Raw genomic sequence first — 27,003 nt, 5'->3', positions numbered from 1 at the left:
GGGTGCGGGAGGAGGTGTGGGGTGCAGGCTCCAGCCAGGCAACGCTTACCTGAGGTGGCTCCCAGAAGCGGCTGGCACGTCCGGCTCCTAGGTGGAGGGGCCAGGGGGCTCTCCGCACTGCCCGCGCTCGCAAGTGCCGCCCCCGCAGTTCTCATTGGCCCTGGTTTCTGGTTAATGGGAGCTACAGAGCCGGTGCTTGGGGCGGGGGCAGCGCGTGGAGCCTCCCTGGCTGCCCCTGCGCCTAGGAGGCAGACATGGCTGCTGCTTCCAGGAGCCGCGCGGAGCCAGGGCAGGCAGGGAGCCTGCCTTAGCCCCGCTGTGCCGCCAGTCAGACTTTTAGCGGCCCAGTCAGTGGTGCTGACTGGAGTCGCCAGGGTCCCTTTTTGAGTGGGCATTCCGGTCAAAAACCGGATGCCTGGCAACCCTAGAAGAATTGGGGTTGTGTAGTGTAGGTCCCCTCTTTTATTTGGTGCAGAAATTGGAAAGTGTACACTTAATGTGGCATGAGGCCACATATTGAACAACAAGGAGAAAACAAAATATTGCATAGCTGCTCATTAAGTGAACACTGTTCATCCATTCTGTGCTCTGAATATGGCAAGGATCTTGTAGAAAAAAGTGTTCAATTACATGATCACACATGCACAAGCAAGCTGAATTTGGGCCTTTCTTGAGTGCTTGACGCTGAAACTTAATAATGTTATTTTAATATATTTTTGTGTGTGTAATAATATAAAGTGGTAGAGGGTTGACTCTTTTTATCAGTGTAGGTTGGTGTTTTAGTAATACCTCATCTCCCTAGCGTAGTATCAACAATTTTAATGTCTTCCTGTTCTAGGTAGGCAGAAGTTGGCTACAATTATTGATTAGAAAAGAGTTGTTGTTTGGCTGGGGTGCGAGGGGAGAAGAAAAGGGGAGCAATAAACGAGCACTAGCTCTGTTTGGACCTTGCTAACGCTCCATTTTCATAGTTCTGTACTAGGATGATTGGCTGTAATGTCACAGCTGAAGATACAAGCAGAAACTTGCTTGCATGGAAGAGTAAGACTCCAAGAACAAAAAACAAACCTCCTCACTCTCCCTGGTCCTAACTGTTTTCAGTTTCATTGTACTCTCCTTGTCACCTAACCTCTCAACCTGGATGTCATTGTCAACTTCTTGCTCTTTTCCCCCCCTCTCCCACCCATATGTTCAGGCTCTAAGCTTTATTACTTTTTTCCATTGTTTAAATCAATCCTTTCTGCTAAATCCTTACCCATACCTTGGTAATCCTACATTTCTACTCCTCTGTAGTCTTCCCCATATCTCACCTCTTCTCCATGCCCCCAGTACATCCAAAACACTGACGATGAATGAAGTCATCTTACTCTGTCACTGTTCCAAATGCATCACACCACTCCTTGATTTCATGCTGTCTTCCTGCCCAATTCAAGCTCCACATCTTATCCTTCAAGATTACACAACTCTTTTCCTGCTTATATTGCTACTTGCACTTCCTCCCATGCTTACCCCATCCATCCTCTCTCCTAATTGCTCCCTTTGTTGCCTTCTCTCATTCATGGCTTCATGCCTTCTTTCATGCTTGGAATTGCACCTTTATTCTTTCATCAGGTACCCTTATGTGTGGAAAGTCTTCCACTTCTTGTCAGGGGCGGCTTTATGTATTTTGCCGCCCCAAGCACGGCAGTCAGGCGGCTTTCGGCGGCGTGCCTGCGGGCAGTCCACTGGTAATGCAGATTCGGCGGCATGCCTGCAGGAGGTCTGCTGGTGCTGTGCCTTCGGCGTCCCCGCCGCCGAATCCACGGGACTGGAGGACTTCCCGCGGGCATGCCGCTGAAGGCTCCCTGACTGCCGCCCCCACAGCGACCGGCAGACCGCCCCCGGTACACGCTTGGTGCGCTGGTGCCTGGAGCCGCCCCTGCTTCTTGTTCATCAAAGTGCAATTTCTTCTCTCGCCTTTTTCAATTTTTTCCTTAGGACCCTTTTCTTTCTCAAAGCCTTTCAATGTTGATCTCCTTACTGACATTCTCCTTTCACAGTCTGGCATTTAAAATTAGTTAGCCAAAGTATGATATGTTTAGATTGCAAGCTCCTGAAGGCAGGGATCTTGTCTTTAACATGTGTTTTAAGTTCACAATGTGCAGTACACTTAGAGTGCTCCATAAGTTACATCCTGAAAGCTATGTTAAAAGAATGTTCAGGCTGATAAATCAAGCATATGAAAGTTAGGAAAGTTAGTTCAGCTCCCTTGTGCATATGCCCAATGTGCATTTTCCACATAGGAAACCAGGAATAGAAACAAAAGTTTAATGGACAAGTTATGAGATAAATATGAGGGTGTGTAACCTGCACATACTTTGATAAAGACAAAATTAGGAACATAGCCCAAGTGAACAAATCTAAAAGTTTAGACTTCGCTCAACTTGAGAAACTGCAGGAGAAGATAAATTGTTACAAAATAACTATTAAATTATATAAAGGGACAATAAATCTGGAGTAATTTTGTTGACATCAGTCGAGTTGCTTTGGATTTATACTGGCGTAATAGTAACATCTGGCAAAACGGTTTTGGGACCACAGTCGGGAAAAAAAATGGTGTTAGAATAGCAAATTGAAAAGCTTCAAAACCAGATCTGTGCAAATATAAGAGAAAAGTACAAGACTTCTGGGGAGTCCTCCCACACAAGAAACAATCTGGGATCTTCAGTAAAGACAATCACAAATTTGTTTGAGAAGGATATTAAAAGAAGATTCAAGATTCCCTTAAACATCAAGAGATGTTACAGGAATTCCTTAAGGAAAAGTAATTAGAAGAACAGTGGTACAGTGGAACCCTTCCTGTGGAGTAGATGATTATGACAAAGATAGAGTTCATTTTGTCTGAGAGACAAAGGGTCCCTTTTCTTTCTGTGAAACTGGCGATGCAGGCAAGAAAAGGGGAATTCTGTCAATGAAACAAGCCTTTCAAACCACAAACATCCTGAAGCTCTTCTGTATCCCATAGAATTACAAGTCCTGTACTGTAATAATGTAAAATGTATCCTTTTAGAGGCATAGACTCTGCAGATACTAACTGAAATGAAAGCAGGTGATTTGGGGTTGACTTGAACTGTGCTTTAGTAGATATAGATTTGAATCGTGGAGGTGTTGGTAGCAACTCTATTGTTAAGGCTGCGCTGTTTTGCACTTGTGGCAGGTCTAAAATCCCTCTGCTTCAAAGTTTAATGATTTAATTTATTCTCCAAATTTGGCACAATAATTTTTTGGAAGACAAATGAATTTTCCACATAATGTTGTGGAAAAATATGTACTAACCTTTGCAGACTTAGGGTATGTCTACACTACGAAATTAGGTCGAATTTATAGAAGCCGGTTTTATAGAAATCGGTTGTATACAGCCGATTGTGTGTGTCCCCACATAAAATGCTCTAAGTGCTCTAGTCGGCGGACCGCGTCCACAGTACCGAGGCTAGCGTCGACTTCCGGAGCATTGCACTATGGGTAGCTATCCCACAGTTCCCGCAGTCTCCGCCGCCCATTGGAATTCTGGGTTGAGATCCCAATGCCCGAATGATGCAAAACAGTGTCGCGGGGGGTTCTGGGTACATGTCGTCAGGCCCCTCCCCCTCCGTCAGAGCAACGGCAGACAATAGATTCGCGCCTTTTTACCTGGGTTACCTGTGCAGACAACATACCACGGCAAGCATGGAGCCCGCTCAGCTCAGCTCACCGTCACCATATGTCATCTGGGTGCCGGCAGACGTGGGACTGCATTGCTACACAGCAGCAGCAGCTAACTGCCTTTTGGCGGTAGACGGTGCAGCATGACTGGTAGCCTTCATCGACGATCTGGGTGCTGGCAGCCGTGGGGCTGGCAGCCGTAGGGCTGCATTGCACCATTCCTTGCCTTTTGCCTTTTGGCAGTAGATGGTTTATTACGACTGGTAACCGTCGTCATCATACTGCAGTGGCTGTCAATCATGGGCACCTGGGCAGACATGCTCAGTCCTATCGAACTGTCTTGACAATGATGGCTATCAGTCGTAGTATGCTATTTTCTGCCAAGCGCCCAGTATTTTCTGCCAAGCACCCAGAAGATGCCGAGGGCTATCAGTCATGCTGCACCGTCGTCTTAAGATGTAAAAAATAGATTTGTTCTGTATTCATTAGCTTCCCCCTCCCGCCGTGAAATCAACGGCCTGCTAAACCCAGGGTTTTGAGTTCAATCTTTGGGGGGGGGCCATTCTATGTGACAGTTGTTTGTGTTTCTCCCTGATGCACAGCCACCTTTGTTGATTTTAATTCCCTGTACGCCATGTCGTCACTCACCCCTCCCTCCCTCCCTCCTTCCCCTGGTCCGTCAGATACTAGTTTCGCGCCTTTTTTCAGACCAGGCGCCATAGCTAGCACTGGGATCATGGAGCCCACTCGGATCACCGCGGCAATTATGAGCACTATGAACACCACACACATTGTCCTGGAGTATATGCAGAGCCAGGACATGCCAAAGCAAAACCAGGACCAGCCGAGGAGGCGATTGCAGCGCGGCGACGAGAGTGATGAGGAAATTGACATGGACATAGACCTCTCACAAGGCACAGGCCCCAGCAATGTGGAAATCATGGTGTTCCTGGGGCAGGTTCATGCCGTGGAACGCCGATTCTGGGCCCGGGAAACAAGCACAGACTGGTGGGACCGCATCGTGCTGCAGGTGTGGGACGATTCCCAGTGGCTGCGAAACTTTCGCATGCGTAAGGGCACTTTCATGGAACTTTGTGACTTGCTTTCCCCTGCCCTGAAGCGCCAGAATACCAGGATGAGAGCAGCCCTCACAGTTGAGAAGCGAGTGGCGATAGCCCCGTGGAAGCTTGCAACGCCAGACAGCTACCGGTCAGTTGGGAATCAATTTGGAGTGGGCAAATCTACTGTGGGGGCTGCTATGATCCAAGTTGCCAGGGCAATGAAAGACCTGGTGATATCAAGGGTAGTGACTCTGGGAAACGTGCAGGCCATAGTGGATGGCTTTGCTGCAATGGGATTCCCAAACTGTGGTGGGGCGATAGACGGAACCCATATCCCTATCTTGGCACCGGAGCACCAAGCCACCGAGTACATAAACCGCAAGGGGTACTTTTCAATGCTGCTGCAAGCCCTGGTGGATCACAAGGGACGTTTCACCAACATCAATGTGGGATGGCCGGGAAAGGTACATGATGCTCGCGTCTTCAGGCACTCTGCTCTGTTTTGAAAGCTGGAGGAAGGGACTTTCTTCCTGGACCAGAAAATAACCGTTGGGGATGTTGAAATGCCTATCGTGATCCTTGGGGACCCAGCCTACCCCTTAATGCCATGGCTCATGAAGCCGTACACAGGCAGCCTGGACAGGAGTCAGGACCTGTTCAACTACAGGCTGAGCAAGTGCCGAATGGTGGTGAAATGTGCATTTGGACGTTTAAAAGCGCGCTGGCGCAGCTTACTGACTCGCTCAGACCTTAGCGAAAAGAATATCCCCATTGTTATTGCTGCTTGCTGTGCGCTCCACAATATCTGTGAGAGTAAGGGGAAGACATTTATGGCGGGGTGGGAGGTTGAGGCAAATCGCCTGGCCGCTGATTACGCGCAGCCAGACACCAGGGCGGTTAGAGGAGCACAGCAGGGCGCGGTGCGCATCAGAGAAGCTTTGAAAACGAGTTTTGTGACTGGCTAGGCTACGGTGTGAAACTTCTGTTTGTTTCTCCTTGATGAACCCTCCGCCCCCCCCCACCCGGTTCACTCTACTTCCCTGTAAGCCAACCACCCCACCCTCCCCTCCCCCCTTCGAGCACCGCTTGCAGAGGCAATAAAGTCATTGTTACTTCACATTCATGCATTCTTTATTAATTCATCACACAACTAGGGGGATAATTGCCAAGGTAGCCCGGGATGGGTGGGGGAGGAGGGAAGGAAAAGGACACACTGCAGTTTAAAACTTTAACTCTTATTGAAGGCCAGCCTTCTGATGCTAGGGCAATCATCTGGGGTGGAGTGACTGGGTGGCCGGAGGCCCCCCCACCGTGTTCTTGGGCGTCTGGGTGAGGAGGCTATGGAACTTGGGGAGGAGGGCTGTTGGTTACACAGGGGCTGTAGCGGCGGTCTCTGCTCCTGCTGCCTTTCCTGCAGCTCAACCATAAGCTGGAGCATATCAGTTTGATGCTCCAGCAGCCGGAGCATCGACTCTTGCCTTCTGTCTGCAAGCTGACGCCACCTATCATCTTCAGCCCGCAACTTGCTCTGTTCATCCCGCGATTCAGCACGCCACCTCTCCTCTCGTTCATATTGTGCTTTTCTGTAATCAGTCATTGACTGCCTCCACACATTCTGCTGTGCTCTGTCAGCGTGGGAGCACATCTGGAGCTCTGTGAACATGTCATCCCGCGTCCTCCTTTTTCTATTTCTAATCTTCACTAGCCTCTGTGAAGGAGAAACATTTGCAGCTGGTGGAGGAGAAGGGAGAGGTGGTTAAAAAAGACACATTTTAGAGAACAATGGGTACACTCTTTCACGTTAAATTTTGCTGTTCACATTACACAGCACATGTGCTTTCGTTACAAGGTCGCATTTTTCCTCTTATATTGAGGGCCTGCCGGTTTGGTGTGAGAGATCACTCACGCAGTGCCAGGCCACAGATTTCGGCTTGCAGGCAGCCATGGTAAGACACAGTCTTTTGGCTTTTTTAACCTTCTTAACATGTGGGAATGGTTTCAAACAGTAGCGCTCTCATTTCCCATACCAAGCACCCGTTGGGTTGGCCATTTGAAATGGGTTTGCAATGTAAAAGGAGGGGCTGCGGTTTCAGGGTTAACATGCAGCACAAACCCAACTAACTCCCCTCCCCCCCACACCCAATTCTCTGGGATGATCACTTCACCCCTCCCCCCCACCACGTGGCTAACAGCGGGGAATATTTCTGTTCAGCAGAGCAGGAACGGGCACCTCTGAATATCCCCTTAATAAAATCGCCCCATTTCAACCAGGTGACCATGAATGATATCACTCTCCTGAGGATAACAAAGAGCGATAAGGAATGGATGTTGTCTGCATGCCAGCAAACACCGGGACCATACGCTGCCATGCTTTGTTATGCAATGATTCCAGACTACGTGCTACTGGCCTGGCGTGGTAAAGTGTCCTACCATGGCGGATGGGATAAGGCAGCCCTCCCCAGAAACCTTTTGCAAAGGCTTTGGGAGTACATCCAGGAGAGTTTTCTGGAGCTGTCCCTGGAGGATTTCCGCTCCATCCCCATACACATTAACAGACTTTTCCAGTAGCTGTACTGGCCGCGATTGCCAGGGGAAATTAATCATTAATCATTAAACACGCTTGCTTTTAAACCATGTGTAATATTTACAAAGGTACACTCACCAGAGGTCCCCTGTGTGCCCTCAGGGGATGGGAGCACGCCTTGGGTGAGTTCGGGGGTTACTGGGTCCAGGGTGATAAACATATCCTGGCTGTTGGGGAAACCGGTTTCTCCGCTTCCTTGCTGCTGTGAGCTATCTACATTATCTCCATCCTCATCTTCCTCGTACCCCGAACCCGCTTCCCTGTGTGTTTCTCCAGTGAGGGAGTCATAGCACACGGTTGGGGTAGTGGTGGCTGCACCCCCTAGAATGGCATGCAGCTCCGCGTAGAAGCGGCATGTTTGCGGCTCTGCCCCGGACCTTCCGTTTGCTTCTCTGGCTTTGTGGTAGGCTTGCCGTAGCTCCTTAATTTTCACGCGGCACTGCTGTGCGTCCCTGTTATGGCCTCTGTCCTTCATGGCCTTGGAGACCTTTTCTAATATTTTGCCATTTCGTTTACTGCTTCGGAGTTCAGCTAGCACTGATTCATCTCCCCATATGGCGAGCAGATCCTGTACCTCCCGTTCTGTCCATGATGGAGCTCTTTTGCGATCCTGGGACTCCATCACGGTTACCTGTGCTGATGAGCTCTGCGTGGTCACCTGTGCGCTCCACGCTGAGCAAACAGGAAATGAAATTCAAACGTTCGCGGGGCTTTTCCTGTCTACCTGGCCAGTGCATCTGAGTTGAGAGTGCTGTCCAGAGCGGTCACAATGAAGCACTGTGGGATAGCTCCCGGAGGCCAATAACGTCGAATTCCGTCCACACTACCCCAATTCCGACCCCCTAAGGCCGATTTTATCGCTAATCCCCTCGTCGGAGGTGGAGTAAAGAAACCGGTTTAAAGGGCCCTTTAAGTCGAAAGAAAGGGCTTCGTCGTGTGAACGTGTCCAGGCTTAATTCGAATTAACGCTGCTAAAGTCGACCTAGACACGTAGTGTAGACCAGGCCTAAATATACTGTAATGCTCCCTTTTTAAAATGAAGCTCTATTTTCCTCATATTGTTATGGGTTGCGCTACCTAGAGAATAACAGTCTCTACAAACTCCAGATTTCACCCGCACATTCTCATAATGTTTTGGTCTTAGCCCACTTTTGAACTTTTAAATTAAGACACAAGAGTTCTGTTTATTTATCATTACTTCATTGAGTTTTGCCATGATTATTCAACAAAACTGCTCAGATCCTTCAACTAATTCAGTTTTCTGAAGCTATTAGCTTGGTTCCTTGATGAGAGGCATTATATCAATGAAGACTGAAATTGAAAATGTTTCTGTTTTTCATCAAAATGTCATTTTTCTGGCCATCTGGGAATCTCCTCTTCCCAATAGTCTATAGCTCCTGTTTCTGACATTACAAACTTCAAATGTATAGCATTTTAGGTATAGAATCTCTGTTGCTGGTGCTGGACTGAATCTTGCCTGGCCTGAGTCTTGGGCCAGGGTGGTAATTTAATGGAGAGTCTACATTGGGGAAGAGGGAGGAAAGTTTGCAGAGGCAGGCTCCAGTGAACTATGAAGAGACCAGGATTGGAGAATGAACGATGTTTTCTGTACATGACTGTACAGAGCACCCCTAAAAATCCTGAATACAAACAGTATTTAAAATTTCTGAAATTCTGTGAGAGTAAGAGCCTGTATTTCAGTGGGATTTAGTATTGTCAAGATGGTAAGAGATCTGTTTTTCATATTCATTTTGAATAAATTAAGTTAATAGAATATCAGGATTGGAAGGGACCTCAGGAGGTCATCTAGTCCAACCCCCTGCTCAAAGTAGGACCAATCCCCAGACAGATTTTTGCCCCAGATCCCTAAATAGCCCCCCTCAAGGATTGAACTCACAACCCTGGGTTTAGCAGGCCAATGCTCAAACCACTGAGCTATCACTCCCCCCACATGACCCTTCCTAAAGTTACCTCCAGTGACTAGTTCTGGCATGGTGGGACCCACAACAAGGCAATGATCAATTCCCCTTCAATAGCCATTCCCACCTCCCCAAGTCTTCTGTCTCAGTGGTGGTAATGGGTAGGAGAAGGGATAATTGGGACGTCTGCATAGATATACGATTGATTAACTCTGAGCCCTCCCAGACTACTCAGGCCATTGGGGTCAAGTTTCCTCCCCAGACTCACTCAGGAAGGTGAGGCTACTCCCTCAGCCCTGTCAGGAGAGGGAACAGGGCAACTCCCTCAGCCCAGTGGAGGGAAAGGGGAGGGGTCCTGCCGGGAGCAGGGAGGGAGTCTGCGCTGCTCAGCAGGCCCAACCAGGGGCTGGGCTGGTGTTGGGGGCACAGGCTGAGGCTGGCCCTAAGGATGAAGCGGTTTGGAGGGTGGCATGGGCAGGGCTGATCCATACCTGGTGAGCTGGGGACAGAGGGTGTTGAAGAGTCACAGCAGGTGGCAGCGGGGGCTGGTTGTTCTTGCTGCATCCCAAGCCTTGCAAGGTGGGCGGGACAGCGGGGGACGAAGAGGCTGAGTCTCTTCGGGCCAGGTAGAGACCTGGCTGCTCTGCGGCCCGGCTCAGCCGGGCCTGCTCCTTAGGCTGTGGCGGCGGCAGGGAGGCTGGATTGGGGGGAGGCTGCTGCTGCCACAGCCCAGAGACAAGATGGATATTGCGGGCCTCAACCTCCGTCAATGTCCCCCCGCCCCGCGGCCAGGCAGGGGGAACACCACACCCCGAGCCACTCCTGTCCCCTACTCACCCGAGCCTGCGTCGCATCTCCTCTAGTCCCGTCCCAGACATCCCCCGCTGCGGGCGGCCCAGCCACCTCCGCCTGCAGAACTCACAATGGTGACATCTCCGAGTCGCAAGTCATAGCCCTGCTGACGCCCCACCCCTTCTCCAGCTCTAATGAAATGTTTAAAAATACATTAAAATGTATGATTTGTAAATTCACATGCATCTGGCCTTGTGCCTTACAATATACTTGTGGTATATCTGTATATCATAGCATCTTCAGCTCTTGTGTGCTCTAGGGTGTTAGGGATTAAATTAGGTCAGATTCTTTCATATACATATGTACAGTAACTCCTCACTTAAAGTCATCCCGGTTAACGTTGTATGTTGCTGATCAATTAGGGAACATGCTTGTTTAAAGTTGTGCAATGCTCCTTATAACGTCGTTTGGCAGCCGCCTGCTTTGTCCACGGCTTGCAGGAAGAGCAGCCCGTTGGAGCTAGCTGGTGGGGGCTTGGAACCAGGGTGGACTGGCAGCCCCCCATCAGCTCCCTGCTCCCCTAAGTTCCCTGTGCGGTAGCCGCCCAGCAGGCTATCAATTGCCGGCAGTTCAGCTGTCCCTCCCCTCACTGCCGTGTGCTGCTCCTGCCCTCTGCCTTGGAGCTGCTCCCGGGAGCCTCCTGCTTGCTGTGTGTGGGGGGGAAGAGGGGGACTAATATCAAGTGTCCCTGCCCCTGCCCCCTGCTTACCCCATTTCCATGGGGGGTGGGGAGACAGGACAGGGCTCAGGACGGAGGGAGTGTGCTGGCAGCAGCTGCTGTGTCAACTTCCTGGCCTACTTAAAAAGACAATGTACTTAGAGGGGGGTCAGTGTTCTTAAAGGGACAATGCGCATCTCTCTCTCTCACACACACAGGGTGTGTGTCCCTGTCTCTGTCTACCATGCTGTCTTCCCCCCCCTCCATATGTGCTGCCTTGTAGAGTGTGAGGCTACATTAATAACAATGTGTTAACCCTTGAGGGCTCAGCCGAGTGCTAGTTCATCAGTTAGCAGTAAGGCATTCCCCGGGAAATATCCCACCCTCTTCCACCCTCTGACTTCACCACCTCAACCAAGCTTCACAATCATCATCGCTGTGTATAGTATTAAATTGTTTGTTTAAAACTTATACTCTGTGTGTGTGTGTGTGTGTGTGTGTGTGTGTGTGTATATATAGAGAGAGAGAGAGAGAGAGAGAGAGAGAGTCTCGTTTATAATATATAACATTTCCCTGGAACCTAACTCCCCCTATTTACATTAATTCTTATGGGGAAATTGGATTCGCTTAACATCGTTTCATTTAAAGTCCCATTTTTCAGGAACATAACTACAACATTAAGCAAGGAGTTACTGTACCCTATTGTGTACTGTAGTGCTGCTCTTTGCCTCTTGCTGCCGTAGAATATCCAGTTTTTATAGTTTTACTAAAAGTGTGTGGAATCATTTCCAATACCTCTGTGGAAAATCAGCAAACATCAGTTCCTTCAAACTCGAGCACTGCTTGTCTTTCTCAAAAGCTTCTTATTTATCTCTAATACGCTGATACTTAATATAGTAAATACAGACGATTCTGCTGTCAAAGTAAAATGTGCCAATATCTTCATTTCTGCCTTAGCACAAACAACATTACTTAGCCTACAGAGTTTTCTTTTAAAACTCTCACCAAAAAAAATAATTCTAAAGCCCAAACTCTTTGCTGTACATGGCAACATAATTTTTTGCTTATTTTTTTTAAAGCTGATACTTTATCAGGAATAGAATAATTAATAATGGACACCACCGTTATCTCTCAGACTGGGAGGCTGTCATGTTCTATCCTGTACCTCTGTAACTTCCTGTAATATATTTCAGCATGCAGTAAGGTAACCTCCAAAATATGTAACAAATGCCCCCATGATTGATAGCTGGCATTTTCCCACTATACACAGCAGCTGTTATTTGTATCAAGGCAAATAGCATTATAAGACAATTTAATTGGTCCGTCATACACACAGATGTAGACCTTGGTTGGCTCTGAAGCTCACAAGCTGCATAACGTTAGTATTAGTTAATATCCTAGTAAAAAAATTCTTGAATTAAATTCAGATTACATGAAATCCTGTCCATAAAATTAATTTCTACTATATTATCTAATTTACAAAATGTTGTTTGTTTCTCTTTTAGAGATCAATTTCAAAGCATTTAAAAAAAAATTACATTTCTGAAGCCCAGTTGTTTCTCCACTCTATTAATTTAATTATTTACACACAATATAATTCGCATGTTTTCTCATCACTGGCCTTTCACTCCTCTTTTTTGGGGGGGAGGGGGTGTCTCACACAAGTGTGTATGCATGCAAGTGTGTTAACCTCCTGATTTACTAAAGAAACACACACATCATTAGTTGCACATATTCATAGGAGACTCTGATTCAATGGTGTTCTGTTCAGTTTATGTATCTCATGTTACTAACCTGAATTACAAAAGGAACACTGTTCTGAAGAATGATTTGAACCAGATTATGGTAACTATGAAGTCTAAAAAGGAGTTGGTAGAACATCTGGGTCACAAATTTGGGAAAAATACTGGGGAGATATGCAGGTAGGAAACTGTTGGCTTCTATAACCATTTAGCTTTATGCTTTATAAAGCTTGTGCAAGACTATTCAAAATAAGATGAACCAGAATCATAGGATTTCTGAACATTCAGATCAGAGGCAGATTTTATAGTTCATATGTGAAAATACTAAAGGGAGTTTGCACATTATTCGTATTTTTATCTGCAGCAAGCTCATCACTGTCCAGGAAAGACACCCATTGCCTCGTGAAAGCAGTTTCGTTAGCGAGAGTCAAATATTTATCTTATCACAAGAGATGCTCAGAGTAGAGAGAGGTCAATTCACATCTACCTGTGAACAAGCTTCAAAGAGCATCTCTAGACAATAGGTATGAAAGGGGTGGCTAATGAACAGCTTCTAACATCACAGAGGCCTCCCTGCTATTAGAGTTTTATTTATATTAAGAAATTGCTTTTAAAATATTTTTTGCTAATACAAATAAATGGGAAACAGTCAAAACTATTCAAAAATAGTTCAGTTTAGTAACCTTTTCCAACACTCTTTTAAAATCATTTTGCCAAATCCACCATGACCAGGCAGAATGTGTTTTAACTTGCAATTGCAGAAACCATTACAAATTTATTTTTAAAATCAGTGCCTGAACCTGGATAAAACTCCAGTGGATAAGGCAAGAGCCACGTGAGCATGAAGTTCTCCCTTGGAAAAAAATTGTTTGAGATGGAGAGGTGTATGCACCCTCACTTCTTCCTGAAGAGGCCTTAGTGACAGAGAAATTGAAAGCAGGTTGACATGTTGGTTGTCAGGGAACTAAGAGTGAAAGAGGAATGGATTTGGGAGATTCTAATGCTATGTTCACTTATGTTAAACTCTCTAGTTTTGTTACACCTTAATGGCTCTTTTTTTAAAGGTTTTTTTTGGGGAAGGTTTTTTTGTATATTGCTAATGTTGTTGCAAGCATTGCAGGGCATTTTGGGAAGGGTTAAAGGTGTGAGTGAGTGTGGAATGGAAGATTTTTTTGCAGGTTGCGAGAGGCCAGAGGGGGAAGAAGGAAGAGAGCAGAGAACGGGTTAATTTAACATTGTAGCTAGCTAGCTTAGTTTAATAATAAGATGCTAACTTTAGCCAGTTTAAGGCCATAGCATATATTTAATTTTTGGTTGTTTGTTAAGAAAGAGGGGGGCTTGGATTTTTTTTTTTTTTTGATTAGTTGTAAAAAAGAAGGATTTAGCTGAATAGACCTGCGGAGGCAGCTTAAAATAAACAAGACAGCGAAGGCCAACATGGGGGAAAACAAAGTTTTGCCGGTGTGTTTGGAGCCGATGTGTTTTGAAAAAGTTAAGGAGACCACAGAAAGCCGGTTTGGACCGGTACAAAGAGCACGCGGAACAAAACACACCCAAAGAAACCCTGGACTTAAAAACCCTCCTAAAAGCTGGAGCAATTCGGAGATCAACAGCGGACCTCGGACAACCTGGGCCCAGGACAGAACTCCCGTCCACCCTTCCCGCTCTTCTTCTTATGTTACACCCAGGCTTGGCCAGCCTTGGGTAAAGCGTGTGTGAGTATGAAAGTGGGTTAGGGGTGGGGTACTAACGCTTTCTTGCTTCCTTTGAGTGACGTGGGAGCGTTCCCAACACTCGCCGCTGTTATTTTATTATTTTATTAATAAAGCTTTAAAACTTAGACACTTGGTGTGTTTCATCATCTCCTCCCCAACAGTCCTGTGGCCTCAGCCTGATCACCTGACGCCTCAGGAAAATTGGTAACAAAAATCGGTCACAGTTTCTATAAGTATTTATTTGTGCTATTTGATTGTTTTGGGGAATGTCTGTAAATATTAAACATTATTAAAGTTCTTCTTCTCTCTTTGAACATGTACCCTGCAAATTAAGGCCTACTTATTTGTTTAGGTGAATATTTGTAAATATTAAACAGTGTTAATTTAAAGATCTTCTCTGCTTGAACATGCACTGTGCAAATTGAGACTTGGCTGGTTATCCGCCTCTGGGAAAAGCGTCTCTGCCTATAAAGGTAAAGACCATCAAGAGCCTTGATTCTATGCTACTTTAGCTCACTTTTGCACAGGTAGAGGGAGTTCATGTGAGGATATGTGTATTGTTTCTAAGGTTGGGAAGAGGGAAACATTCTACACAGAAGCTCCACAGTGGGGAGAGGGGGACGGAGAGGGAGAGCTTTTGAGAAACTGTTTCTGTTATTCTAATAAAGTTCCTTGTTCAATGTCAGAAAAAAGTGACTCTGTATTTCTTCCTATTGTTGTGCAGCAGTGTGTGAACAGAGTTCTATGAGAGGGTTAACTAAGTCGGAGGTGTGAATTTTTGACAGGCTCAACAATGAAAAAATCAGACGGCTGATCAAAAAAGAAGTGATTGAAGTTTTTAAATTTATTTTAACTCTCATAATTTGTAAAACCGCATTATGAGCTTTTGGGGTCTGACTTATTATTTTTCAGTGCTTGGGGTTAGCGATACTGTATATGGAGTGAGAGGGGCGGCCACTGGGCTGAAGTAGCTTCTGTAGAGAGACTCTGTATTATTGCATGGCCTGGGAGAAAAGATTATTTTCTGTTCCCTGCTCTTCCCTGCTTTGTCCCCCAGAGATACCTAATCCACTGCACAGGCAGACACAGTATAAGTCCCTTGTTTTGCTGATTTGGATGCTTGGTCTGACTTTGCTAGTGCCACTGAGTAAATAAAAACAAAACAAAAAACCCCAGCAACAACAACCTCTCTAGAGCCAATAAACAATGTCCGATGTGAAAATGTAGTGAATTCCCAAAAGTGCAGGAATGTGAACATATTAAAATATAATATTTTATTGTATTTTTAAAGGAGCAATTTCCTTTTCGTTAAAAAATAAAATCAGGTCTTTTCTGAATGTTCCACTTGTCATTTTGTTTAGCCAGTAGAAACCTGCCTTTCTGGTTTATAAAGTCATTTTGCTAAAATATAAAGCAAGGTGTTATGACTCATTTGAACAATTCTTTGTTCTATCTTGAAAACATTGCTGATGGTATTTTCAAATAAACTTGTGCTACTGTGAGTTTCCCTCTAAGAATGCAGGCCTCTAGCAAGTCTGATTGTAATTGATATAAAATTATTCTACTTAACTGCCAGGGGGCAAATTTGTTACGTACACATGGGAGAAAGAAGAAGGACAAAATGCAGGGTCAGCTATAGGTAGTCAGGAAGTTCCTTCTAGAGGAAATGTAGCCAAACTCCAAACCTGGAGACAATGGACCTTTCTGTGCCTGCGTCCTGTAGATAGCTAACTGCTTGGGTTGCAAAATAAGCAAGGAGGAGGGGGCAAATAGATGAACAATAAGGGGTCATAAGAGGGGCAGATACATGTAGCTTGCTAATTATGTATGGTAATGATGGCAAATTTTGGCCAATCATAGAGTGATAGATTATCATAAGCAACTGCATATAATGCTTTGGTGTAAGTGTTTTCTTTGTTCTTGCTGATTTATGAGCTCGAACCCAATTGCAATTGAAATAAACGGATCGCCCCTCCCGGGGCTCCGTGCTTGGCTAGCTGTGTCCGTCTCTCCTTATTCCTCAGCTGGAACGGACAGAAATTTTTATGACATAATGGTAGGTAGATTGTATAATTTTTGCAGTTTCGTACCATGGGTGTAATCCTTCTGGCACTCTCTGATAGAGTTTTGTGCTCCAGAACTGTTGCACTGACAATTTTATCAGCGACAGCTATTGCCTCACATTTTGTAAAGTGGGCTACATGCATGGTAGCATTCCCTACAAACTAAGTTTTGCATGAGGTGCTATACTGCTACAGAGGCTGCTCGGCTTAGGTCACAGGGCCATGTGCCTCTCTCAGCTACTCTGTATATTGCCAACTTCAGGCATTAAAAAAACACAAGTCTGGCCTCAAAATATCATGCGATTGACTTAAAATATCATGCAATTAAAAAAAACATTTTGGATTCTTTTTATTATCGTCTGGTTGCTAAGGCTTTAGCACTTCATATTTTTAAGATTTCCTCTTAAACACTGGGGGCTAGAAACTTACTTTGTTTGAATGAAAACTGAGATTCTCACATAATCACTTGACACCAGGAATTGGCGTTTTAAGAAAAACACAATATATTGTGAGACTCATGATAAAATAACAAGAGTGGGTAATGCTAACTTCTAGTAATACAATTCATATGCAACTCCTGAATCACAAATCTACATATGCTTCCTGACTTTGCCTTCGTGATTTCACTAAGATGTCTTCAGTGCTATTCTTTTTGAGGATTGACAGACAAAGGTTTGAAAAGCTCATTCACTCTGAATTTTTGTTGCAATTAAGAGAGTGCACTTAAAATATGATTTTGTTCTGAAAAGTGTTTATGTAAAAGTGGCATCTTCTTTCACAACAGAGCTGGTACTGGGTGTATTGTGGGCCATACCTGCCGACTAATGACAAAAATGTGTTTGTGCTCGTTTTTACATTTGTTAGCTCTGCAGTGCTGGCACAGCTGAGAGATCACTGTAGCTGGTCTCTCTTCGTCCAAGTGCATCATCAGCAGAATTGCTTTGCTAAATTCCAACTACAGAGCCAGTCACTTATACTTGTGCAACTCACTGAAGACAGGTTACACTGAGGGCATAGTTTATAGAAAATCGTGTTGTGCAGGTGCCACTGAAGGTCTGATTTGGCCTACAGAACCTTTATTGCTGTTGAGGATGTGTGGGACTGAGAAAAGCTAGCTTGATGCTCCAAGCACAGGATGATGGGTTGCTGTACATTCCCTGGTTCAGCCCCAGTCCCCCTGCTGACTACTCCCTATATGCTCATCCTTGAAAACATGAAGGGTTTGCTGCAGGATCCAAAGTGGTGCAGCAGGACAGTGCTACTAAAGCTGCTGCCCCACCTTATCTTGGAAGAAGAAAATGTGTACACTGAGCAGCCTTCATGCAGACCCTGTCCTGCAGATCCTGGGGAATGATTCCCCGTCTCCACCTAGTGGATAGGGGAGGAGAACTCTCAATCAGTGCAGCTAGGGCAGCTTTATGCAGTGTTATGCCATGACATGCCACCTGTCAACATAAATACTGTGATGGGGAGGAATGTTAACTGAACCATGTAATGATAGTATAAATTAGTGGCTATTTATGTCCTCCCTCAGCTTAGCATTATAAGTCAAATATAGTGGATAGATTATTACATATCGTTACTGTTCATCTGTAAAATGGAAAGTATTGGAGACTGCCATTTCAGCCAAGTCAGGTGTGGAACATTTAAACATACCCCTGGGACTGCATTGGCCCTTGAATCTAGGAGGTGAAAGGTAGTGTAAAGCTGCCTTTGGCCGCCCCGTCCACATTCCTGTGCTGAACTCAGCTCAGCTCCAATAGAGATCATAGGCAGGGACTCCAAACTGGTGTAAGAGGGCAGGAGAAGGTATAAGTTACACCATGTTAGACTCTCTCAGGACCTATGTAGACTCATATCTCAGTTAGTCCAGAATCACTAATATCTTCCAGTGTGGACCAGGCTCCATAGATTGACCATATCTTTTTTTCAGGCGATGTTATGAATCTAAAATGGCAACTGTATCTTTGCCAATGGCTTATTCTTTTGGTGTCATTGATACCACTTGCTGTATGTGTCAAACTACAGGCCAAACAAAACAGTTGTCAAAATCCTGCAAACACTGAAATAAATCTATAAGGCTCAAAAGAACCAGCTGCACTGTGACAGTCTCTAAGCTCATCTTTCAAGGACCCCCAGTTTCTCCCAAGAGACCACGAAGGAACTATTCTCTACATGCTTGTTGAAGAAGCTGTTTTAGTCAAAAGCTGGTTTACCAGCTCAACAAACTGTGCCTGTAGGGATTGTGCCTGTATGGATTTCCTCCTTTACAGAAGCTCTGTACCCTTTATAACTTCAGTACCGAGTTTGAACTTTGCAATGGTTCAGTTCCAAATTGAATCAGTTGTAAGATCATCAGAACAGGTCTGTCTTTTTCTTATGTTTGTACAGTGCCTAGCACAATTGGGTTCTAGTCTACTGCTGGGGTCCCTAAGCAGTACCACAGTATAAATAAATCATCATCATCACCATCAAACTTTCAACTATCAAGATAATTTTGTCTGGTATGAAAGCCAGATAATGAGATAGCATCTACCTCTTCTAGTTGACATCTGTACCACTACTTTGAATAAGAACTGACAATATCAGAAAGAAAAGGAGGTAGAATAATTGCTTCTTCAATTTGTTTCCTCGCTGCCTACAATTTAATCTATTTTTTACGTTTTTCTGTCTGCAATCCTTCTTGAACTTCATTCCATATTTCAATAGGAGTATAGCCACTGAGTCTGATTCTTAATTCACATCAGTTTTACAGCTGTCAACTCCTCCACTTACATAGTGGAGTTACTCCTATTTTACACTGCTGAATGTGACATCAGGATAACTATATTTATGCACTTTATCCAAGACAAGGGCAATAGGATTTAATGTATTTCAATTTAATTAAATAATTTGTCCTTTAAACATTCTTTATACTTTATGATTTTCTGTACAAATTGTTATATTGATAGGCCAGTTTTTAATAAGCTGTCCAGAATGGCCAGTCACTGAATTTTACTGTACATCCTGAGAGAGAATATGATTCTACTTACCTGCCTCTAGTAAGTTGATAGATAAGGTGGATGAGGTAATGTCTTTGGTTGGGCCAACTTCTGTTGGTGTGAGAGACAAAGTTTCAAGCTTACACAGAGCTTGAGTTTGTCCCTTTCACCAACAAAAGTTCGTCCAATCAAAGATATTACCTCCCCCACCTTGCCTCTCTGATATCCTGGCTCTGACACAGCTACAACAACACTGCATGTGTCTAGTTAATTGAGCGGTTATAATTATTCCTTGTGAATGTATTATCCAATAAATTTTGCCCTTTTCCTACTGTGCATTTTTCAGAGCTGATCTTGGTTTAGGCAAATCTATCTATCTATCTATCTTCATTCATTCATTCATTCATAAATCAAAATCAGTTTATATTTGTATTTGCTAAATAGTCTGGAAAAAAAATCAAGCCTATGAGTCATTAGTGAAATGTTTGCTTTTACTAATTGGTATTCTTTAGTTCTAGTGTGTGATTAGTCACCCAAGTCACACTGTATTGTCCCTAGTCCCTGATTGGATGACTAAATGTATAGTCTGAATGTATAGTATAGTATGAATACTGAACAAAACATGGTCAAACTGAAAAGCCATCTTGAAAATGAATGAATGTATGTTTATGAACACTGTTTCTTCAATATTCTACCAGCTGTACTCAGAAGCAAAGCTGATAAAAGGCAGGCTATTATCAAAGTAATCTGCAATTTCAAGTAAGGATGAAATTGGGTGTTTTTTTTTTTTTAAACTGATTTTGTTTTTTAGTTGTTCCTTTATGTCTCTCACACTTTTCATTATAATGAAATATTTGGGATGAAAGCAGACAGGGCCAGTTCCTGAGGTCCAGTTATAACTTGGTCATTGGCTTCAAAGATTTCAGACCTGAAGGCGTGATTGTGTGTGGTGTTTAGTGTTTGCGTTTTAAATAGTTGTGCAAGTAACTGCTTTCTGTGCACAAGTAGGAGAAGAATGGTGCACTTGCCATGGATAAGTATCATTTAGGGAAAATGTTTAGATAGAACAGGTGACTAAAACCCTGTTTTCACTAATTTGTCATATTTTCCTGGATGTATTTTATTTAGGGCTGTCAATTAATCGCAGTTAACTCACGCCATTAACTCAAAAAAATTAATCGCGATTACAAAAAATTAATTGTGATTAATCGTAGTTTTGATTGCACTGTTAAATAATAGAATACCGATTGAAATTTATTAAATATTTTTGGAAGCTTTTCTAGATTTTCAAATATATTGATTTAAATTACAATACAGAATACAAAGTGCACAGTGCTTTATATTATTGTTTATATTCCAAATATTTGCACTGTAAAAATGATAAACAAAAGAAATAGTATATTCATCTCATACAAGTACTGTAATGCAATCTCTTTATCGTGAAAGTGCAACTTACAAATGTAGATTTTTTTTACATAGCTGCACTCAAAAACAAAACAATGTAAAACTTTAGAGCCTACAAGTCCACTCAATCCTACTTCTTATTCAGCCAATCACTAAGACAAACAAGTTTGTTTACATTTAGAAGAGATAATGCTGACCACTTCTTATTTACAATGTCACCTGAAAGTGAGAACAGGCATTTTTATGGCACTTTTGTAGCCGGTATTGCAAGGTATTTATGTGCCAGATATGCTAAACATTCATATGCCCCTTCATGCTTTGGCCACCATTACAGAGGACATGCTTCCGTGCTAATGACACTTGTTAAAAAAAAAAAAAGCGTTAATTACATTTTGAGTGAACTCCTTGGGAGAGGATTGTATGTCTCCTACTCTGTTTTACCCACATTCTGCCATATATTTCGTATTATAGCAGTCTTGGACGATGACCCAGCACATGTTCGTTTTAAGAACACTTGCACGCAGATTTGGCAAAACGCAAAGAAGGTACCAATATAAGATTTCTAAAGATAGCTACAGCACTCAACCCAAGGTTTAAGAATCTGAAGTGCCTTCCAAAATCTGAGAGGGATGAGGTGCTTTCAGAAGTCTTATCATAGAATATCAGGGTTGGAAGGGACCTCAGGAGATTATCTAGTCCATCCCCCTGCTCAAAGCAGGACCAATCCCCAGACAGATTTTTGCCCCAGATCCCTAAATGGCCCCCTCAAGGATTGAGCTCATAACCCTGGGTTTAGCAGGCCAATGCTCAAACAACTGAGCTATCCCTCCCCCCTGTTCTGTAGAAACTACAGAACCCAAGCCACCAAAAAAGAAAATCAACCTTCTACTGGTGGCATCTGACTCAGGTGATGAAAGTGAACATGCGTCCGTCTGCACTGCTTTGGATCGTTATCGAGCAAAACCTGTCATCAGCATGGACGCATGTCCTTTGGAATGGTGGTTGAAAATGAAGGGACATATGAATCTTTAGCACATCTGGCATGTAATTATCTTGTAATTAACTACAACAGTGCCATGCAAACACCTGTTCTCACTTTCAGGTGACATTGTAAACAAGAAGCAGACAGCATTATCTCCTGCAAATGTAAACAAACTTGTTTGTCTGAGTGCCTGGCTGAACAAGAAGTAGGACTGAGTGGACTTGTAGGCTCTAAAATTTGACATTGTTTTATTTTTGAATGTAGGGTTTTTTTGTACATAATATTACATTTGTAAGTTCAACTTTCATGATAAAGAGATTGCATTACAGTACTTGTATGAAGTGAATTGAAAAATACTATTTCTTTTGTTTTTTACAGCACAAATATTTGTAATAAAAAATAAATATAAAGTAAACACTGTACACTTTGTATTCTGTGTTGTAATTGAAATCAATATATTTGAAAATGTAGAAAACATCAAAAAATATTTAAATAAATGGTATTAAATTATTGTTTAACAATGCGATTAATTGCGATTAATTTTTTTAATTGGTTGGCAGCCCTAATTTATTACAATATTAAACCTGGTAATGTAGAAATAATAAATATATACAGTCAGTTCTTTTAATAGTTTTAGCATCGTCTCACCTTATCCCAGAAATGTCCCCTCCTGTCTCCCAGATCCAAATTTCCTAAATCAAAACCAAAACCCACCATATTTCAAAAGAGAGAGAATCTCATTTAGCTAGCCCCAGTCTTTCTGGACAGATTTCTGCTGATGTTGCACGTCTGACCAATCAGTAATTCAGATCTTCCGCACTAGGTATGAGACAGCGTGCAAATAAAAGGCCTTTAAATAGCAATGAGCATCTACCATGCCAACACCACAACAGTGAAGCAGCAATTTAAGCCACCTCCCTAATATTGTGTTTAAGTATTAGTGTAGACCTTAAATGATGCAACAACACTCCAGAACACAATGGGGTTATTTGGATTCAGAACGTTAGATTGGGTCCATCTCTACTTTTAAAAACATTTTTAAATAAAAGGAATAAAAAGCAGCCTTCTTCACAGAGAATAATGGAGCACCTTATGGTTCATAATTTACACATTAAGGGCAAAATTTTCTTCAGATATGCAGTGGCAGAGCTTGACTGAGAGATCCACGCTTGAAGGGAGCACAAGATCTTAGAACTGAAATCTGTCATGTGGATCAGAGAACAGATTTTTGCCATGAATACAGATGTCTAAGAAAACTCATAGGTTTATTAACATACATAAACATAGTTTAGGAAGCATGTTTATAACAATTACCAAATGTTCAATATTGTTTACAAAATAATTGATTAAATGTATGTAAGAAGAAATTGAATTTTTTTCTAGTTGTAACTGAGGCTTTGGTTGAAGGCAACTTGAATTGTTTCTAATCAATAAAACTGCCACTTCTTTTAGACAAGGCTAACTGAATGCATGAATACCACTGTGCATAGCTGACAAAGACGGAACACTTTTGTGAAAAGACTCTGTAAATTCTTTCCCACAGAAATCAACTAAAGGGTCGGTTGTCCTGGGCTACGTATTCCGTCACTTAAACCTCGTGGAGATAGATTACTTTGGACTGCGTTACTGTGACAGAAGTCATCAGACAGTGAGTAAAAGACACAACAGATTGGATTTCCCAGTTGTAAATTTTACCCTGTTGGTGACCTTTCTCAGTGGTGCGCTTGGCTGTCATACCTTCAATATCTCATGAAAGAATACGATTTCCAGTAGCAGTTTCTTTAATTTGCCTACTGAGAGGATCTATTTTTGTGTTTCTGTAGAAAGGGCCTTTTTTTATTCTCACTGAAGTTAGCGGAATTTTAGCTATTGACTTAAATGGGAGCAGAAATGTGACAACAGAAAATAAAATTAAAAAAGGTGTTGCAAATGACCAGTAGTAAAATGCTGTATATAAAAAGTACTATTTGAATTCTTCCTGTTAAACTAAACAAACAAGTGCTTAGTCCATGATATTTCCCTGAATAGGAATTCTGTTTGGAAGTGAACCTGTTGCGACTAATTCCTGGACTGGCTAGAGTTGGGGGGAATGTTGGGGGGGGGGGGGAGCAATAGAAGCAGCATTTGCAGGCATGGCACAAATTGTCTAATTCAGGGCCACTTCCTGGATCACTGTTTTAGAGTGATGTTACTTATTTGGAGGAGGCTTTTGGCTGCCAGGATATATTGAATTGTAGCTGGTTATATCCTGAGAAGAAAGGTGTGTGATAATGACTTTTGGACTCCACATGAACTGGCTCTGTTTTGAGGTGGATGGGGGGTGGTCTTTTTGATAGGTGTTCTACATACACACAGTAGAGACAGCCCTTCCCCCAAAGAGCTTACAATCTGAATAGATCAGTCAAGAGAAAGGCTTTGTATTATCTTCATTTTACAAAGAGATTAAGGCCTGGTCTACATTTAAAAGTTTTGCCAGAATAACTGCATTGATGAGGAGTGTGAAAAAATCATACCCCTAAATGACATAGTCATGCCAGCCAAAGCCCTGGTGTAGATGCAGTTATACTGGCAAAAAAAAAATCATTTTGACAGTATAGCTTATTTCGTTTAGGGAACTGGTATAAATTATACCAGCAATAGTAAATTTTTGCTGAGCAGCATTGCTGGTAGAAGGGAGTTGTTCTAGTGTAGATGAGGCATAAGTGGCTTGTCCTAAATGACAGAGAAAGTCTGTAACAGGGCCAGGAATTGAACCCAAGTGTCATGAGTCCTAGTCGAGCGCCTTAATAACAAGACCAGCCTTTCTCTCTAGTTAATGACTATCTAGTTAATTTAGAATTTTAAAAATGCAGGTAACCTCAACTGTTTCAGGGACAGGGGAAATCTCTGTTAAATGAACAATTGCAGAACCCCATCAGCTCTCCTCAGAACAATCAGGGCAGATTTTTCTCTCTCACACTAGTGTAAATGAGGAGTAACTTCAGTGAGCTCATTACGGTTACACCTGTATAAAACCTGTGTAGGTGAGAAGGAAAATCAGGCTCTCATGTCTTTGCTAGTTTGTGATTCATAGTGAAATGCTGTTCAGTGAATGGCCAATATAAAGGAAAAACTCCATGAAGTAAATGAGACCTTGCATAAAACAGTAAATGAAAAAATTATAATTTTTCACAGACCTGTTAAAGGTATAACACTAGGGACTGGCATGCGAGTGGTGGGGGTGATTGTCATGCAAGAGACCTAGATTTGAGTCTTCTAGTGTCTCATTTTTAGAGCCCCAGATGTCAAATAGATCTATTTGCTAATTTATTTGAAAACTCTACTTAATGGGATGGAAAGACTCCAAAATAAATATCTGATAGAAAAATGTGTGCCTCATGTTAACATATTACTATCGGAAAGGAATATTCTAACTTCTGATCTGATGGAATTTTAGAGTATTCTCTAATTAACAGTTTAATGAACAAAACAGTTCAGATGAAATAAGATCCTCCACACACACACTTTAAAACACGCAACAAAATAACTTTTTCTTAAAACTTGAAACATACCTTTTTACTGAGGTTTGAAAAGGTATGTTTAACTATTTCCTCCCATTATTTTTTATTTTTACATATATAAAAATAAACAAACAAACAAAAACACCACACCATCACCAACTCTGTTAAAATAATATTATTTAATTTGCAAAGTCAAGCACTTGAAAATTAGGAAATGCCACCTTTATGGTTACCCATGCAACCTTTAAACTGTCACCTTGTGTATCCATCCTATGAACTGAGTAAGACAGACATCCAGTGGAAAAAGTAGCATGCTGTCATGTAACTGAAGACTGTATCATAATGCAAACACACAAGAGAGTTGAACTAAGGATGCGCAGACAACTGTAAATCTGGCATTCCCTAAATTTCGAGTGCTTGATTCTTTCCTGCAATGAAGGGTCATAGGTCATCAGGAGGGGACCACTGGAGCAGCATGATGGCGAAAGCCATTCTTGGAGCATTTATGGGAATCCACCAGGTTTTAGAAGCTTTAGGGGCTAGCAGCTCAAGCCCGATAAGTCATGGTATACTGAATTAACCATAACTGAGGGAAAGTCTACACTACAGTGCTACATCGGCGCAGCTGCACCACGTCTGGTGAAGACGCACTATGCAGATGGGAGAGCGCTCTTCTGTCAGCATAATTACTCCACCTCCATGAGAGGCGGAAACTATGTTGGCAACAGAGCGTCTCCCACCAACATAGCGTTGGTGTGGACAGCGCTTAAATCGATATAACTTGCATTGCTCTAGGGGGTGTATTTTTCACACCGCTGAGTGACATAAGTTATATCAACTTAAGCAGTAGTGTAGACCAGCCTTGAAAAAGAAGGCTGTGCTGGTTAAAGAACTAGCCTGGCTTAGAAGGGAAGTGAAAGCAGCTTTAAAAAATAACAACTCAATATAACACAAATGGAGAAAAGGGAAGTTGATAGCAATGAATATAAAATAGAAGCTAGGAATTGTAGAACATTGATAAGGGAAGCAAAAGGACACTAGGTGAAATCTATGTCCAGCAGAGTTACAGATAATATGGTTTTTTAAATCTACCAGGAACAAAAGGAATACTGGCAGTGGTATTGGTCCATTGCCAAGTGGAAATGGTAGAAGCGTCAATAATAATGCAGGAAAAGCAGAATTGCTCAGTAAATATTGCTGTTTTGTACTTGGGAAAAAGGCAGATGTTTTATTTATATCATATGTTGATGATGAAATGCTCTCCATTGCAACAATAACTAAGGAAGATGTTAAACAGTAGCTGCCAAAGTTAGACATTTTAAAATCAGCAGGTCCAGATAACTTGCATTCAGGAGCTTTAAAAGAGCAAGGATCTTTCTGGACCATTAATGTTAATGTTTAATAAGTCTTGTAACACTGGGGAAGTTCCTAGGATTGTCAACCCTCCAGGATTGTCCAGGAGTCTCCAGGAATTAAACATTAATCTTTAATTAAAGATTATGTCATGTGATGAAACCTTCAGGAATACGTCCAACCAAAATTGGCAACCCTAGAAGTTCCAGAGGGCTAGAAGTTGCTAATGTTTGCCAATACATAATAAGGGTAAACTGGATGATCCAGGTAATTATAGGCCTGTTAGCCTGACATCAATTCTGGGCAAAGTAAGGCTGATATGGGTTTTGATTAATAAAAATATTAAAGGAGAGTAATATAATTAGTGCCAATCAACACGGGTATATGGATAATAGATCTTGTCAAACTACTTAATATCCTGTTGGATTGATAGAAGGAATAGTGTCTAATAGACTTCTGTAAGACATTTAACATGGTACCACATGACATTTTGATTAAGAAACTAAAA

At 42.8% G+C, this 27,003-nt stretch overlaps 1 protein-coding gene across 1 annotated transcript in view; it reads left to right on the top strand.

Annotated features, from left to right (window-relative positions):
* The window catches only part of EPB41L4A (erythrocyte membrane protein band 4.1 like 4A), a 207,267-nt gene that overhangs the window by 68,974 nt on the left and 111,290 nt on the right, over positions 1-27,003 (top strand). The window contains exon 2 of the mRNA XM_065406716.1: positions 23,186-23,290. Coding sequence (XP_065262788.1) covers positions 23,186-23,290 — 105 coding nt within the window. The remainder of the gene's footprint in view (positions 1-23,185; positions 23,291-27,003) is intronic.

The sequence above is a fragment of the Emys orbicularis genome, chromosome 6, assembly GCF_028017835.1.
Source record: "Emys orbicularis isolate rEmyOrb1 chromosome 6, rEmyOrb1.hap1, whole genome shotgun sequence".
Classification (NCBI taxonomy): domain Eukaryota; kingdom Metazoa; phylum Chordata; order Testudines; family Emydidae; genus Emys; species Emys orbicularis.
Note: the sequence above shows the minus strand (reverse complement) of the source record. Positions and strands in the feature narration are given on the sequence as shown.